Source organism: Chenopodium quinoa, unplaced genomic scaffold (assembly GCF_001683475.1).
Source record: "Chenopodium quinoa cultivar QQ74 unplaced genomic scaffold, ASM168347v1, whole genome shotgun sequence".
Classification (NCBI taxonomy): Eukaryota; Viridiplantae; Streptophyta; class Magnoliopsida; order Caryophyllales; family Amaranthaceae; genus Chenopodium; species Chenopodium quinoa.
The window spans coordinates 1,278,733-1,295,030 of record NW_018742881.1 but is presented as its reverse complement, the minus strand read 5'-3'; the positions used below and the strand labels follow the sequence as shown (position 1 = coordinate 1,295,030).

The 16,298-nt window shown below is 41.4% G+C and overlaps 1 protein-coding gene across 2 annotated transcripts; it reads right to left on the bottom strand.

Annotated features, from left to right (window-relative positions):
* Positions 1–48: 48 nt before the first annotated feature.
* On the bottom strand, positions 49–5,915 carry LOC110726779 (organic cation/carnitine transporter 7-like). Of its 2 annotated transcripts, XM_021906286.1 has the most exons (6): positions 5,536–5,915; positions 4,325–4,593; positions 3,332–3,569; positions 2,079–2,616; positions 1,785–1,987; positions 49–880 (listed from the first exon to the last, which is right to left on the bottom strand). In XM_021906286.1, exons 2-6 carry the CDS (start codon positions 4,591–4,593, stop codon positions 632–634), a joined length of 1,497 nt encoding a protein of 498 aa, XP_021761978.1. In that variant the 5' UTR covers positions 5,536–5,915; the 3' UTR covers positions 49–631. The 2 variants fall into 2 exon arrangements, with proteins under 2 accessions (XP_021761978.1, XP_021761977.1); XM_021906285.1 differs by lacking the exon at positions 5,536–5,915 and having other exon boundaries at positions 4,325–4,626.
* Positions 5,916–16,298: the final 10,383 nt, after the last annotated feature.

Sequence of the window (16,298 nt, the reverse complement as noted above, 5' to 3'; positions counted from 1 at the left end):
AAAAAATTTGTGGTTTCCTTCTAATTGGGGTAGGAAGTATATGTCAGCATGTATTGTGACAAAAGTTTACTGATAAACTCCAAAAATTATTTATTAAATTGGACTTTTTGCCTTTCATAATGGATTTATCATCACTAATACATTATCCATGATACTTATTTAGTAAATACTCACCCTTAAAAATATAAGCTTTCAATTTTCTCTTTCCTGTCAAATTCCATACAATTTATGAAATAAAACAAATTGAAATAAAGGTTTAATAAACTTATACTCTTGTCACTCAATGACTCAGATTTTACCTAAAAAAAAAAAAAGGTAAGCAAAATTTTACAAGTGTTCTATCAATCCTAGAACAAAATTTTATGGTACATCTCAAATCAACTGATCAGTTACAAAGTTACAAAATTAGATATGCAAGAAAAACTAGGCCTCAACTAACCCAAATTCTAAACCCCAAAGCTAATATGAACGCTGATCGATCTAGCTAGCTCTCAGATCATTTACAAGAAAGTAACAATTATAGTGGGGTTATTGCCTGTAGTTATGAATTCTTCGAATTTGCTTCTATCTGCAAGAGCTGTTCTAATCCACAGCATGTCAAGTCTACAAGTGTATGAATTACTGCTGGTGTTCAGGTTAATTCAACTTCCTGATTCATGTCAGATACTTCATCACTTAAGTCACGACCTGATGTTTCGATAGGGAACAACAAGACAGATACCCCAGAAACAAAGATAATGGCCTCAAACAGAAGAATGGCTGCAGTTCGGTGACAACCATGAATCAGACTCACTGCCACAAGGGGGCAGGTCATTCCACCAATTCTTCCCATAGAGCTGGCAACTCCTACTCCCGTTGTTCGAACTGAGGTTGGGTATATCTAGACAAACATTTATAGACAGAAGATTAATATTGCAAATTAGAAAGTCCAAAAAAATAGATAAAATGAATAATATGCGTCTGTTAGTAGATCAGTAAGCTCCTGTTAGTCCTGTAGAATGGCACAGTACAGATGCTAATTGTCAACATCATGGACGTTTACAGATTCCACACATTCCACTTAAATTCAAATACAAACTCGTTAACATGCCTTCAATTAATGTCTTTGATCAAAAAAAACTTTATAAGTAAGTTATACGCAGCAACTCATATCGACATACTCATTTTACATTAGTCAGCAAACAGCTGAACATGAATTTGGGACATCAATGTCGTCAAGGCATTAAAAGTAATCAAGAAAAAGTTGGGTTTCCTATCTTATGAAATTGCTCTTATAACTGACAAATTTATCACTTTATTCAATTCTCATTCCTCAATCATCCAAAAGACAGGTAAAACCTCGCATGCTTGGTTCCTCGCAGATTAGAGGTTCCACTCTCGTATTACAGAACTTGAATAATACTAGGGGAGGAAAAGAGGGGGGGGGGGGGACTAGCTAGAAACTATTCTCTAAATAGAATATATATAGCATTTATGAGATGTTCTAGACTATCTCAATCACATTGGCTACAGCTACCACCAAAGGTAGTAAAGAATGGCAAAATATACAGAAATTATTGACTTTTGAGGTTTTGCATTCACAATTTACAGCAACAGATAAGGAATACAGGGATACTAAAATGCATTGAATTTTGAAAGTCACAAGTCAATCACTCTTCAACTTTTACGAACAACTTAACCAATATATAGATTACTGATAATGGGAAATGTCCAACCTTTTGGAATTTTTTTACAGCATGAAGGTATAAAAATTCAAATTTGGCAGACTAAGTACTGTAAGTTACCTCTGGGGCATATATGTATATAATGTTGAATGTTGATGTGATACATATGCGGGCACCAAATAGAAGGGGTGTTACTAAGCCCCCGGACTGATAGAAGGCCAATGGTAGTAGGAAAAGGCAGCAAAGGAAAAACATAGATGCCATAGAAACCTTGCGACCAACATTGTCCACCATTGCTGCAGACAGAAGCAGCCCCGGAAACTCTAGAATATAGCAAATCAGCTGACATTAATTAGTCCCTATTACAAGAAGTAACAGGATAGTCACTCCTAATCTGAAGTACAAAGGTAATACCTGCAAAACTGGTTATGAAAACATTTTTGTAGTTTACATCCACAGATTTCCCCGACTCTGATGGAGAATGATTTGGAGTACACTTATTATCACTGCTGCTCAGAGCAGTCGTCAACAACACAAGTCCATAATATGCAAATGCATTTCCAATGAACACTACCCATAAGAGCAGGGTTGACCTTAGTAATTGTGGTGAAAGAAGGGTGAAGACAGAAGTTCCTTTTTGTGGACTACTTGTAGAATCCAAGCTATCAACTATTTCAATTTCTCCTTTATTTGGTGATAGCAAACGTGCATCTTCTGAAGGAAGATCAAATACTTTGGCAACTTGGTGATCAGAAACAAGAATACCAGGTGGAAGTTCTGCTTGGTTCAATCTTGCTATCCTCTCCAAAATTTCTACTGCTTCATCTGTCCTACCTGTCCTGCACAGATATCTGGGTGATTCGGGTGCAGTTTGGTAGAAGATGAGAAGTACTGCAGAGGGGACTGCAGAAAATGCCAGTAGCCATCTCCAACCCAATGAAGGCATAACAATCTACAAAAGGCAATTTTTAACCGAGTAAATAAATGGCAATTCCATAGCTGAAGAAGCTAACCATAACAAATTAAATCATAACCCCAACTCCCCAAGTCCTAAGTCCTAACACACTCCACCTTTTTATTCATTGGTGAAAAAAGCATATACAAAGTAGTTGCCAGAATGAATTCCATCCCTCATACATCCCCCAACACCCCCCCCCCACCGCCACCTTTGATAATCAAACCATGGAAACATACCCCTTCTAATTCCTCTTCCTACATGACAAACATGGGATACATACTCCCTTGTCCAAAATCCCACTGAAAAGAAGCCCAAAACAGAATTAAAAACATGAATTGGGTTACTGCCATTGTTTTATTGCTACTGTAAGCGTGCATTGATTGATGCAGGCCACTATCAAAGAAATCAATTCATTAAATGGTACAAATGTGTTCCAAGATAGAACTGGCAAACATTATAGGATGGAGGGAGTATCTATGATCATTTTCTAAACTTTGACGCTCAAGTATCAATGATGGCATAGTCTTATCATTGAATTTTTCTATTAGAAATTACATCTGCACATATTTCCTTCCAAAGTCTGCTTTTCATTTGCTAATGGCAGATTGATGTATTCTTTTTGAAGACAGTACCATCACAACACACAAATTCGTAAAGACTAATAACGATATAGGAGGGATAAATGATAATGCTGTTTATAGAATAATACCCAAGCTAGTGAAGCCTCCAACAAAGTCCCAACAGTCCAAAAGGCTGAAAACAGAGACATCCAGGTACCTCTTCTGGGAGCAGGAATGAATTCCAAAAGCCAGGATGAGAGTACCGGCCCTCCTCCCAAACCAAGACCAACAAAGAAACGAAAGAAGATCAATGTCGCATAGTTTGGAGCAAGAGCACTAGAAATTCCAGCTGTTGATGTAAAAATTGCAGTTATGAAAAATCCATTCCTGGGAGATAAGATAAATGTGATAAAAGTGACAAGTCTGTGTGAATATAGGATAAATGGTATGGGAGCAGCTTTATTTTTTTCAGACCATTATCATAATTTACATGAAACACAAGCTAAACTATACAGGCAAATCATTAGCATCGGAGCAAGGAGTCAAAGACTCGATGAAGTAGAACAGAAACTGGCAAAAATGACATATAGGAGAAATGCAAATAATTGATATTCGCATTCCTGTGGAAAAACACAAGCCTGTCTACCCTAAATCTTACGATACATGCGTATAAATAGAACGAGGCATGACTACTTTATGCAGACAGAATAATTTTTAAACCATTAAAGGATTCTGCTAGAGCATGACATCAGATTACATTAAAGTTTTTAGAAAGTTCTTACACAAACAAGTTCTTTAAGAGGCATAGAGAAAGCCTACATAATTTCTGGTTCAGGCAATATGGCTTCTCCATAGTTTTAAAACATAACTTCAAGATTATGGCTAAATAAACACTTAGAGATAAGGGGTGGAGGGGTCCAATGTTAATTTGTAAAAGTCAAGAGAAGTAAATTTTATATATGCAGAGATGATTGTTATGAGATATTTGCAAATGATGATAACAATACAAATGGATGGGAAGGCTAAATCAAAAAGATATCTGCACTCACTATATGTTTTAGCTTGTACAAGATAGCATCATTAACTACATCAAATACTTCCTAGCTTCCAAGAATATGTAATCAACTGACAGAAGAGCTCACCTCCGCCCATACTTATCTGAAACTATGCCCCATGAATATGAACCAATCAGCATGCCAGCAAAAACCACACTGGTTATCATACTTTCTTTATTTGGAGAAAGGCCCCATTCTGCCTGAACAGCTGGTCCAACAAAGGAGAGAAGCATCATCTCCATTGCTTCCGCAATCCATCCCATTCCAGCATATGCAAGGAGATAAATCTGAAATTTTCCAGAGCCCATGGCAATGAGGGCATCATCAACCGTGTACTTTTGCACTTCTTCTTCCATCTGCAAAACATTAAACATTAGATCAATATTCTACTGACTTTAATTTACAACAAATTGCTAACAATATAACAATTGTAAATCTCAATAAGCAGCACAACACCCACTCCATCAGCCTGTATAAAATCACTAACATTGTAAATGACTTAAAAAAACTAGATGAACAACTAAAGAGTCTGCCACAGAGATTCGGCTAGTCAGCTTCCCTCCTCAAACATAAAATTAGCAGTTTCGCTATACAATAGCCAATGTTTCCATGGGGGAAAAACGTCGAATTCTCATCATCAGCTACCATTTTTTTCAACCATTTCTCAGAATAATTTTTAAAAAGAAAAATATGTCTAAACAACTCCATTAAAAGGAGTACTTTCTATTACTCATGTCAAGACTCAAGAGTCAAGACCATAATCTACAATGCATTGAGTACTCAACACACACTCATAATATACAATGCATTAAGTAGTCAACACACACACTCACTCATTATACACACACATCATACATTTACTAATTAGAGAAACTGATACATAACACCCAAAAATTAACCCTTTACTGAACCAACTCAATGACATTCTAACAGGCTTATACCAAAAACCAAAATCAGCAATCAGAAACTATAACTCGACTCGAACCGATGAATGTTCCCTGAATCACCAACATTTAACCTTAATCATTTGCAATTTTCAAGCTCCCACATTCTTAAAGCATACCATAACATTGCACATTACCCATTTCAACTAACCATTGTCTCAAAATGCAGATCTCTATATTTCCACTGACTTACAAACTTACACTATCACAAATAATAGGTTAAATCTACAAACAATTCTAACAGCAACCCAGATTATCTAGTCAACAATCATATAAACTACAAATCAAATCAACCCATTATACCATCAATTAACAATAACACTAAATACCCAATTAATAAATAATCAAACAAACCTCAATGTATAAGCTCGAATCCCAAAACTAAGAAAAGGGAAACCAATCAAAGATGGGTAAAGCAGAAATTTGTTCTAGAAACTGGCGTAAACGATGGATTACTTTCTGCTTAGCCCCCAACAACAATGGCGGAATTGAAATTTAAATTCTTTCTCCTTTGATTCAGAATCAGGGTAGAAGATGAAGAAGAAGATAGTAATAAGAAGATGAAGAATTGACTGACGCATTTTTGACTTTTCGACGTTTTATAATAAGGATTTTCGTCAAATAATGAAACAGTGTAATGTCATCGACTTCGCCAAGTTTGCACATGCCGGATTTAAAATTCAGAGAATATTACAACTTTCGACGCTTTAGTTGAGTAATGTGTAAAGACGATTTTGCCCTTTGGCACTTTCTGTCTCCAAGCTCCAACACCATAGTTCTTATTCTTCTTATCAACAAGCCTATTATGTCCAATTGTCCTTAGTACTATTATGGGATGGATCCATCATGGCACGTGAGGCCCGCTAGTGGGGTGCATCATAGATTATGGCGCTATTAGAAAAGACGATTTTACCCTTTTGCACTTTTTGGTTCGTTTCCAAGTTTGACATAAGCACAAGTGCACCACGGATGATTTTTTTTTTTCGTTTTTTTGGTACAAGCAAACAAATAGTCTTAAACCTTTTATGAAGCTATGGGGCATGAGCACAATGAGTTGGTTTGTGTCCCAAAATAGACTCCATTGAAAGAGTTTGAGTTTTTGTCCACCAATACCATCATTTTCGATACCTTTTGTCTCCACTAATATGTCCGCCACCATTTTTAGCGATTTCGCCACCAAATCAAACAAAAATTCTAAGATCAAAGAAATGAATGACATGGTCGACCCTAAAGGGGTAATTGTGTTATGTTACTCCATTGAAGGATCCCTTAAGCTTATAAAATCTCTATATTCTTCTTTTATAATTTGTATTTTCTCTACAAACTCAAGGTTCCCAATCTCAACTTCCTATTTTTTCTTTATAACAATCAATCAATAATCATCAATTCAGTTATAACTATATACTAAAAGACACACCATCAATGATACGTGTCATTTTCTGGTGTGTCCTAAGTATATTTTTTTTTTAAAAAAAAACACTATTAAAAAATTGATAGAAAATATACGCAAAAAATTTTCTTCCAAAATTTAGGAAAAGAAATCGTAACATAATATAGTTACCAATTTAGATATCTAACCATATTTTTATATAAATTCCTATATATAAGTAGTTAATTTTTTTAATGTCTCTAAAAAAATGTATAATTATTATTTATAATAAAAAATCATGAATATATGTATTTCAACATAACATAATTAGTGAATGAAAAAATGATCAAATGTTAAAATAAATAAATAAATAAATAAATGTCATCAAGGTTCAAAATAGAAGAAAGCTAATTATTAAGAAAATATATGGCAAAATTGACCGCGTCACCCTGAAATATGACTTAGATGCAATGATTACCCTGAAATTTGCTTAGTAGCCAAAACGCCACCAAGTCACCAACTATGGTGTAATGTGTGACGCGTGTCTTAAATGAAAAATTCCGACCACTTATTTCATCGAAGGAGATAAATCCGAGATTGCCAAGTGGATGGGAATTGTTCACCATTTCTTTAAATTATTATGGAGAGTGCAACTTCACCTAATTCGATGAAATAAGTGGCCAGAATTTTTCATTTAAGGCATGTATCGCACCTTACACCATAGTTGGTGGTGTTTTGGCTACTACGAAAAGTTCAGAGTGCTCAGTACACCTAAGCCATGCTTCAAGGTTTTACGGCCAATTTTGACAAAATATAATGAGTAATTTTTGTATACATCCGGTGTACAGTAATAAAATGTTCATCAAGGGTCACTTTTATCATATTTAGGGTCACTTTTACAATTTTTTGGGTCACTTTTATCAATAAAAGCATAAATATTTTGTAACTTTTATTTATGACAAGGTAACTTTTATTCATATTAATGTAACTTTTGCTCATTTTAGGGTAAATTTATAACGGATGTGTAATATTTTACTTTTCCTTCGATTTATTTAATTTGTCAAATATAATACAGTATGTAGCCATACAACAATTAAAAAAAATTTAAGTTGCTTGATTTAGAATAAAATAATAAATAGATTTTAGACCAAATTATTTTTATATGTAAATATAGTTTTAAATTGATACTCCGTAACAAAGACTGAAAAACCGTACATGACACGAGATCTAATCTAGTATAAACATACTATTCTTCTACTATAATGGGGTATTCAATTGCTTATGTTGGGATTACAATACAATTATACAAGTATAAGATAAATCAAATAAGATCTCACCTATCTATGTTTTTCTAATCTATTTTGGAAGTATGTGATATTATTAGTCTATTACACAGTAAACTATTTTGTGATTATTTTATGCATCACCTTACTTTAATGATATGAGATCATCAAATCAAAGAAGATGCTTTGATACAATAATAATGACATCCAATAATATTTTAGACGTTTGAAAAGAAAATGAAACATTTAAAAAACTTTAAACTCTACATAAATCATGCGAGAGAGCTTTGTTGTTTTTTATCCTCTAAATGTAAAATGACATGTTTTTTTCACGTAAAATAATCCATATATGGATGACAACACTTGTATACAACCTGTTTCGGGGTTTTCTGATGTCCTGCGGGAGAGTTACAATTCCGAGACTGGAACCGGACGCCTGTACCTGCAAAATAACGGAGACTCCTGAGAGCTCCGCCTCCAACGGTCAAGTTAGTACCTGATTAAGGAGTAATTAATACAGAAATTAAAGTAATAAGGTCTCTCTAGGTGAGAGTATTTAATGTAGGTAATCTGCCTTGCTAGCGAGATCAGCCGGTTATTAGTGTGTTCCGTAATGTTTCTCCTCCGTTCCGTTAATTATTCGGTCCTTTGATTAATGAGGATTAATCGAGTATTTATAGCCTTGGGAAGCGTGCAACTCTCTAGGTTTAAGGTAAACCTAGGGCCGAACGGGCTTCTAGACTGAAATGGGCCTTGATGGCCGGTTGTCCCATTTGGCATGGGTGGACACGTGGCGTGTCTTAAGTGGTCCGTGGAGGACGCGTGGCGGAACCTGGTTGGTCCACTTGTCAAACGGCGCTTGGTGGATAAAAATCCCCTAATCATTTGCCCCTCACAGGTGGCACGCGACTGGTCACGTGTCGCCTGTGACAGGTGTCGCACGGTGACAGGCGACGGCCCGTTACAGGTGTCACCTTGCAGACGGCCGGGAGACTCTCCCGCCCAAATTTGAATTCGGAGGCGACCCTTCGCCTTCTCATTTTGCCTATAAAAGGAAGTGCTGACTTCGGTCATTTTCACATTTGAGAATTTTTGCGAGAACATTCGGACCCCTGAACTTGCTCTGACATTTTCGGACTTTTTCTGCCTACCGCCTGTTCTGACAAGCCGACTGACCCGAACTTTCAGGACTTCATCAACTGTCATCCGTTCAGGTAACTCAGTTCTCTTACTCTTAATTTTCTTTTTATTTTTTGAAATGGCACCATGGAAGCACACGACACGCCCTAAGTTAGTGATCAGCCGGTCACCGGGGACGGCTGAATCTAGGACTAGGAGTGCCGCCTGCCCTTTTCTGGACCCATCTTTGCCCTTTATACAAAGTCCGACTGAATCTGTGTCTATGCAGAACGTGATGGCCAGAACAAAAAAGACTGCTAGAATATCAAACTCAGACGGCTCCTCCCAAAGGGTACTCCTTAGCGAAACATCTGACCAGGCGCCAGATGTGGAACGAGGCGACTGTCAAGCTGACAGTTCTGAGAGAGGGACCAAGGTGTTCCCTTCTCATCTAACCGTGGACATGTCCAATTTACCTTCTGCTCCTTCTAAGGGAGAGGAGGCGGGCCCCTCTAGGAGAGGGGAGGAGTCGTCCTCTTCGGACTCGTCAGGGGACGAGTCCGATTCCAGCTCTTCTGACCATAGTTCTTCTGACTCAGAAGAAAAACATAACCGCCTACAAGAGGCGAGAAGTTCCCATGCAGTGGAGAAGGGGGATAATTGGGCAGAGCCGTCCGCCTCTTACAGAGAGGAAAACACCCCCTACTACTGCAGGGTGCCCCGGGGCCGGATCGCAACCATGCGAGACAACGTGGCGAGCTTTATTGCTAACCACAAAATGGGCCCGGAGTATTTATTGTTTGTGCCGGATCCAGAAGATACTGTCGTCTGGCCGGCTGGTACCAGCTATGGTGACGGCTGTTTTGGCTGCTATGTGGCGACCATCAAAGCTGGTCTGCGCTTCCCATTACATCCGGCTGTTCAGCGGATTTTAGATGGGTATGATCTGGGGTTATGGCAGTTAGCCCCCAACTCTTGGGTAAACGTACTCGGCTATGTGGCCGGGTGCGAACTGAACGGGGTGGAGCCAAGTTTTGAGGCTTTCGCCCACATGAACTATCTCAGCCGGACCCCTAAGTCGGGAGGTACCGGCTGGTATCAACTAACAAGCCACAGGGGTTACCTCATGACGAGAGGTAAGGCAAACAAATGGAAGGATTGGCGGAACACCTTCCTTATTATCGAGAGTTCAGACACGGAGCTGAACAAACGTTTTAACAAGTGGAACAGGGATCCGCCTCTTCTTTCAGGCGGCCGCAGCATGCCGCCTGTTCCCCCAAAGGCTAAAGGAGAGATCCTAGACAAAGGACTCTTCAAAGTAGAGACTAGGGTGAACTCTACTTCAGGGGTACGAGAGCAAGTACCCCTACACTGCGTCCCGAGCTTCAAGTGGCTCTATGATGAGTACTTCTTGGCCGCCTGTGGCCTCGGCAGTCGGTGCTCTAGAGGTAGCCGGCCTGACGAATACTCTGTTTTCTCACGCCTTGTTTACTTGGGATTTTTACTAACTTTGCTGTTTATTTCTTTCAGCCGACGCCATGAGTAAAATAACAGCATCTAAGACTGCGGCGGCCATGCTGCGGGTTTCACTAATGAAGCAGTCGTACGCCGACTCCCCCAGCAAGGAGGCACCCTTGGTCAGCTTTGAAAACTCTTCCCCTTTAAGTTGTATTATGCATATACTAACTCTTTTTGTTTTCAGTCTGGCACTCCAAGGGCTTCTTCCTCGCAACAGCCGGACCCCAAGGCCCGGAGAACGACTGTTGCAAGCTCTCCTGGGTCTTCCAGGAAAACAGTGGCGGCTGAGAAGCAGCCGGCCACTTCTTCAAAAACCCAGGCGGGGCCGCCTAGATGTATGGACACTTGCTTGTAAAAACTCACTCTTGCTTCCTTCTTGATTAGGTCTAACTTGTTTTTCCTTCTGCTTAATGCAGCCGGCCCCCAGGGACTTGACTTGGTTGAGGTAGCCAAGTCAATGGTTAAAGTAGTTCCTCCCTCTGACAGGGAGGCGGTCAAGGGTGCCGGCACCCTTGACCTCGATGGAATTTCGGGGATCCTAGCTGAGGTATACCCTTTTGAAGTTCCAGGACGCCTGTTAACCCTTTTGATTGGAAATTGACGCCTGTTTTTCTTTGTACTTAGGCCCTGCTCCGAGTCAACAGCCTTCGCAAGCCGATTGATCGGAAAAAACAAAGAGGTAAAGGCCGCAAAGGCTATGGCCGCCTCCAGCTGTGATAAAGCAATGTTTCAAATTGCCCAAAATGAAGTACTGACCATTGATCTTCTTTATTATCAGGCGCAGGCGACCGCCGCTGTTCGGGCTCAGCTAGAAGCGGCCCAAAAGAAGGTTGACGAGCTGGAGGGGACCGTCACCAAATTTAAAGCCGAGCTGAAACCCCTTCGCCAGAAAATGCACTCTTACGAAGCCATGGAGAAATCTTTGGCTAACGTAAAAGAACGCCTGGTGAACCAGGAGAAGAGTCTTACCCAAGAGCTCTCGGACAAGGCCGAGCAAGAAAAACAAGAGCTCGTCCGGGAGATGGTGGAAGACTCCGCCCAAATCCAACGCATGACCTGGGAACGACTGTTCCCCAGTGCCGACTTTGCCTCATGGGAAAGAACGTACCGCCAGTGTTCGGAAATATATAATCAACAGATCCTGGCGGCTGCTGAAGAAGAGGCGATGGACGTTGCGTTGGAGGAGGAAGAGCCTGTTGTGGCGCTTGTGCCACTTGGGGGAAAGGCATCAAAAGATGATGCAGCGAAGGCCGAGTCCAGCAAGAAGAGTGCTGACCAGGCGGCTGCTGCTGATACTGAACTGCCCCCTTCTTAAGCTTTAAGTATATTTTTTCTTTCCACGGCCTGCGTGCCGTTTGCTTTGTAATTACCCGGCCAGGGGGCCGGGGTTTTGAATATTCTGCTGGTCTTTTATGGCCGGCTCATTTTAATCAAATTTTTTGTTTTTGTTCAAATTTGTCTAAGTATTTGAAATTTGCTCACTAGACAGACTGTTGTGTATGGCCGAACGTTAAGACAGGTACAAATAGTAAGTATGCCGCCTATGCCCCTGGACGACTGGTTGTCTGTTTCCAGGATAGATGATCAGTCGGCCATTTAATCAATCGGTATTCGAACTCTTTATTCAATTTGACCAAGTAATTAGAATTACCAAGTAGCCAAGGAATTTAAGTAGGAAAACAAGCGGCGGGTACCGGTTGTTTCCCTTTATTGCCAATGTTGGCCTCTAATTTGTTATTTGTTAACCTAGCAAGAGTATTGGTTGAGAGCCTTTGTTTATTAAAAACAAGTGGACGACTCGTACCTTTTAGGCTCAGTACTAAGTTTGAGTGACTATTAAGTTAACATAGGAGTTACTTAGTCTTCGTCACAATCTTGATTGAGTAGTAAAGGTATCAGGCGGCGTAGGCCGGCTAGACCCCTTGATTTACCAATGTTTGTTGGCTATTTACTCAATAGGTTATCCAGTAGGAATAGGGGTTCGAGTGCCCTTGTTTGTATAAAACAGGCGGACGACTCAAACTTTTTAGGTTCCATACCAAATTTGAAGGAGTGACTATGAGTTAACTTTGGAGTTACTCAGTCGCCGTCACTTTTGTTTGAGAAGTAGAGGTACCAGGCGGCGTAGGCCGGCTAGACCCCTTGATTCGCCAATGTTTGTTGGCTATTAACTCAATAGGTACCCCCTGCATTTATCCCAAGTAATACAGGCGGTCATCTGACTCAGATGTCAACTGCTACCACTGGTTTGGTTAGTGATAGAGTTATCCTTGTCTCAAAAACGGCTACGTGGTTGCCCTTTGGGACAGTCGTATAGGTGCCGTGTAATTAGTTTATAGAACAATGTTCCACCCAAAAGGGAGCTGCTCTCTGCGACGAATTTCATCCGAATGGATGCCGCCGGACGCCTGCTATAATGTTGGGACAGGTCGGATTAGTTTTTAAAAGTTAGATCAGTTGACTAGGCGCCTGGTCTGATCATTCGGCCGGTGGCCTTGGTAAGTTCTTGGTGAACGTAGGTGCTAAGTCAAAGAAGGGTAGCCGCCTGTTAGGCACAGGGTCGGCCAGGCCCTAATCTTTTTAGCTAAGTATTGTGAGTAAAATACTCAATGGAGAGTAGCCGACTGTAAAGGTACAGACGGCATGCCCCTCTGATGATAGAGTGAAAAAACTCAATGGAGAGTAGCCGACTGTAAAGGAACAGACGGCATGCCCCTCTGAAGATAGAGTGAAAAAACTCAATGGAGAGTAGCCGACTGTAAAGGTACAGACGGCATGCCCCTCTGAAGATAGAGTGAAAAAACTCAATGGAGAGTAGCCGACTGTAAAGGTACAGACGGCATGCCCCTCTGAAGATAGAGTGAAAAAACTCAATGGAGAGTAGCCGACTGTAAAGGTACAGACGGCATGCCCCTCGTAATACAAAATTGAATAGTAAGTGCCAACTTTATTAAGTAGCTCTTTACTTTACATCATTCAAAAGAAATATTTCTTAAGGTTATCTACATTCCAAGTTCGAGGCAACGGTTGTCCGTCTGGTGTTTCCAGACGGTAGGTACCGTCCCTGACTTCCGCATAGATTCGGTAGGGTCCTTCCCAGTTGGGAGTTAGTTTGCCAGACTCGTTAGCCCTACCAACTGCTTCCATTTTTCTAAGTACAAAGTCCCCTACTTTGAGTGGACGCCTGTGCACTTTTTTGTTGTATGATCTAGTCATTCTCAGGCGGTAGATTTCATGGCGCAAAACAGCATTGCCCCTCTTTTCAGGAAGTGAGTCTAATGCCAGGCGCATAGCTTCCCAGTTTGCCTCTTCGTCATATAGCATTACTCGAAGAGTCGGCTCTTAGTGTTCTATTGGAAGAACAGCTTCTGCACCATAAGTTAGGAGGAATGGAGTTTCTCCAGTCGCCCCTTTTTCAGTCGTCCTAATGGCCCAAAGAACATGTGGTAGTTCATCTGCCCATAGGCCGCCTGCTCGTTCAATTTTTTTCTTGAGACCGTCTGAGATGATTTTATTAAAGGCTTCTACCTGGCCGTTTGCTTGTGGACGGCCGACAGATGCAAAGTAATGTCCAATTCCTTGGTCTCCCAACCAGCTTTTGAGACCAGGCGTCTCAAATTGGGGACCATTATCAAAAACCATAGACATGGGAACCCCGAACCGAGTGATGACGTTTTTCCAAATGAATGAAATTACATCTTTCGTCTTGATTCCCTTTACAGCCTCCGCCTCTACCCATTTAGTGAAGTAGTCAACGGCAACAAGTATATACCTTCTGCCGCCTGTAGCAGGCATATATGGACCCAGAATGTCCATGCCCCACTTAGCAAACGGTAGTGGGCTGTGAATGGTAGTGAGGTCAGTAGCCGGACGGTGAATTAATTTCCCAAACCTTTGGCACTTGTCACATTTTTTCACCATCTCCATTGCATCTGCTTCCAAAGTAGGCCAAAAGTAGCCCTGCCGCCTTGCCCTTTGAGCAAGCATCCTACCACCTATATGGGAAGCACAGAAACCAGAGTGAAGATCATCTAGTATCTCTCGTCCCTTTTCAGGAGTAACACACTTTAAGAAGGGTTGAAGGTGCCCCCTCTTGTGCAGTTCCCCCTGTATCATTTCAAAACAGGAGGCTCGTTTTTTCAGTGATGCCGCCTGTTGAGGATCATCCGGCAGTGTACCGTTTGTCAGATATGCCCTGATTGAATCCATCCAGGTTGAGCTTCTGTCTAGAATTCCAATAGGATTTTCCTCGATGCTTCTCTTCTCCATTACTTCCCAAAACACAGTTCGAGGAGTATCGGAGGAGGCGGATGATGCTAATTTCGAGAGTGCATCTGCCTGGTTGTTTTTTGATCTCGGTACTTGGATCAGATGGAAATCCTCGAGGGAGCCGACTGCTTGTCGGACCGCCTGTAAATATTTGATCATGGCCGGATGTGTTGCTTCGTATTCGCCATTGTACTGACTCACTATCAGTTGTGAATCAGAACAGGCGTCTATTTTCCTTGCCCCGGCCGCCTTACACATGCGGATCCCGGCTAGTAAAGCTTCATATTCTGCCTCATTGTTTGAAGCCTGGAAACTGAAGCGTAGAGCATACTCGAACCTGTCGCCCTCTGGAGATTGACATACGACGCCTGCTCCACAACCGTTTGAAGTAGAGCTTCCGTCCACATATACCTTCCAGACTTGGTCTGGAACTTGAGAGTCAGGAGGACGAGTCATCTCTACAATAAAGTCAGCAAAGGCTTGCCCCTTCACTGCTTTTCTAGGCTCGAAAGTAACTTCGAGACTCTGCATTTCTATGGCCCATTTGATCATTCGTCCGGAGGACTCCATGGTGGTAAGGGGCCGTTTGATCGGTTGGTCGGTATACACGACGACTGCATGTGCCAGAAAGTAGGGCTTCAATTTTTTAACAGCCATGAAGAGTGCAAGACCAAATTTCTCCACTAGGGGATACCTCAACTCGGCATTTTTCAGTACGTGACTGACAAAGTAGACCGGAAGTTGACAGCCGTCCCTTTCAGCAAGGAGCACCGCGCTTAACGCATGATCAGAGACGGCCAGGTACATGTAGAGATTTTCTTTGGGCAAAGGGCTGACCAGCCTCGGCAAGGAATGCAAGTGAACCTTTAATTTCTGGAAGGCGGCCTCAGCATCCGGCCCCCATTCAAACCTTGCCTTTTTCTTAATTGCCTGGAAAAAGTATAGGCATTTGTCGCCTGATCGGCTTAGAAATCTTCCCAAGGCCGCCAGACAACCTGTTAACTTCTGAACCTCTCGGACGGTACGAGGCGACTGCATGTCAATGACCGCCTGTACCTTCTCAGGGTTCGCCTCTATTCCTCTCTGGTTGATAAGGAATCCGAGAAATTTCCCAGACTCAACTCCAAATACACATTTCTTGGGATTGAGCATGACATGGTGCCGCCTAAGTGTGGCGAAAGTTTCTCGGAGGTCCGTCAGATGATCTTTCTGAAGTTTAGTCTTAACAATCATATCATCAATGTATGCCTCGACGTTTCTCCCAATCTGATCAAAGAACACTGTGTTTATCATTCGTTGGAATGTAGCCGGGGCATTCTTAAGACCAAACGGCATGACCGTATAACAGTATAATCCCTGATCAGTGACGAAGGCCGTCTTCTCCTGATCTTTCTTCCACAAAGGAATTTGATGAAAACCAGAATAGGCGTCCATAAAACTCATCAAGGCATGGCCGGCTGTTGAGTCGACCAGGTTATCAATTTTGGGCAGAGGGTAACTGTCTTTGGGGCACGCCTTGTTCAAGTCTGTGTAGTCTACACACATTCGCCAGGTGCCAT

Bases quoted from the DNA above. Each gene is read 5' to 3' on its own strand.
- LOC110726779 (XM_021906285.1), bottom strand. From the start codon at position 4,611: ATGTTTAATGTTTTGCAGATGGAAGAAGAAGTGCAAAAGTACACGGTT. The intron at 3,570-4,324 runs GTGAGCTCTTCT...CTTATCTCCCAG, and splicing joins TCAGATAAGTATGGGCGGAG to GAATGGATTTTTCATAACTG. The intron at 1,988-2,078 runs GTATTACCTTTG...GCTATATTCTAG, and splicing joins TTTCATAACCAGTTTTGCAG to AGTTTCCGGGGCTGCTTCTG.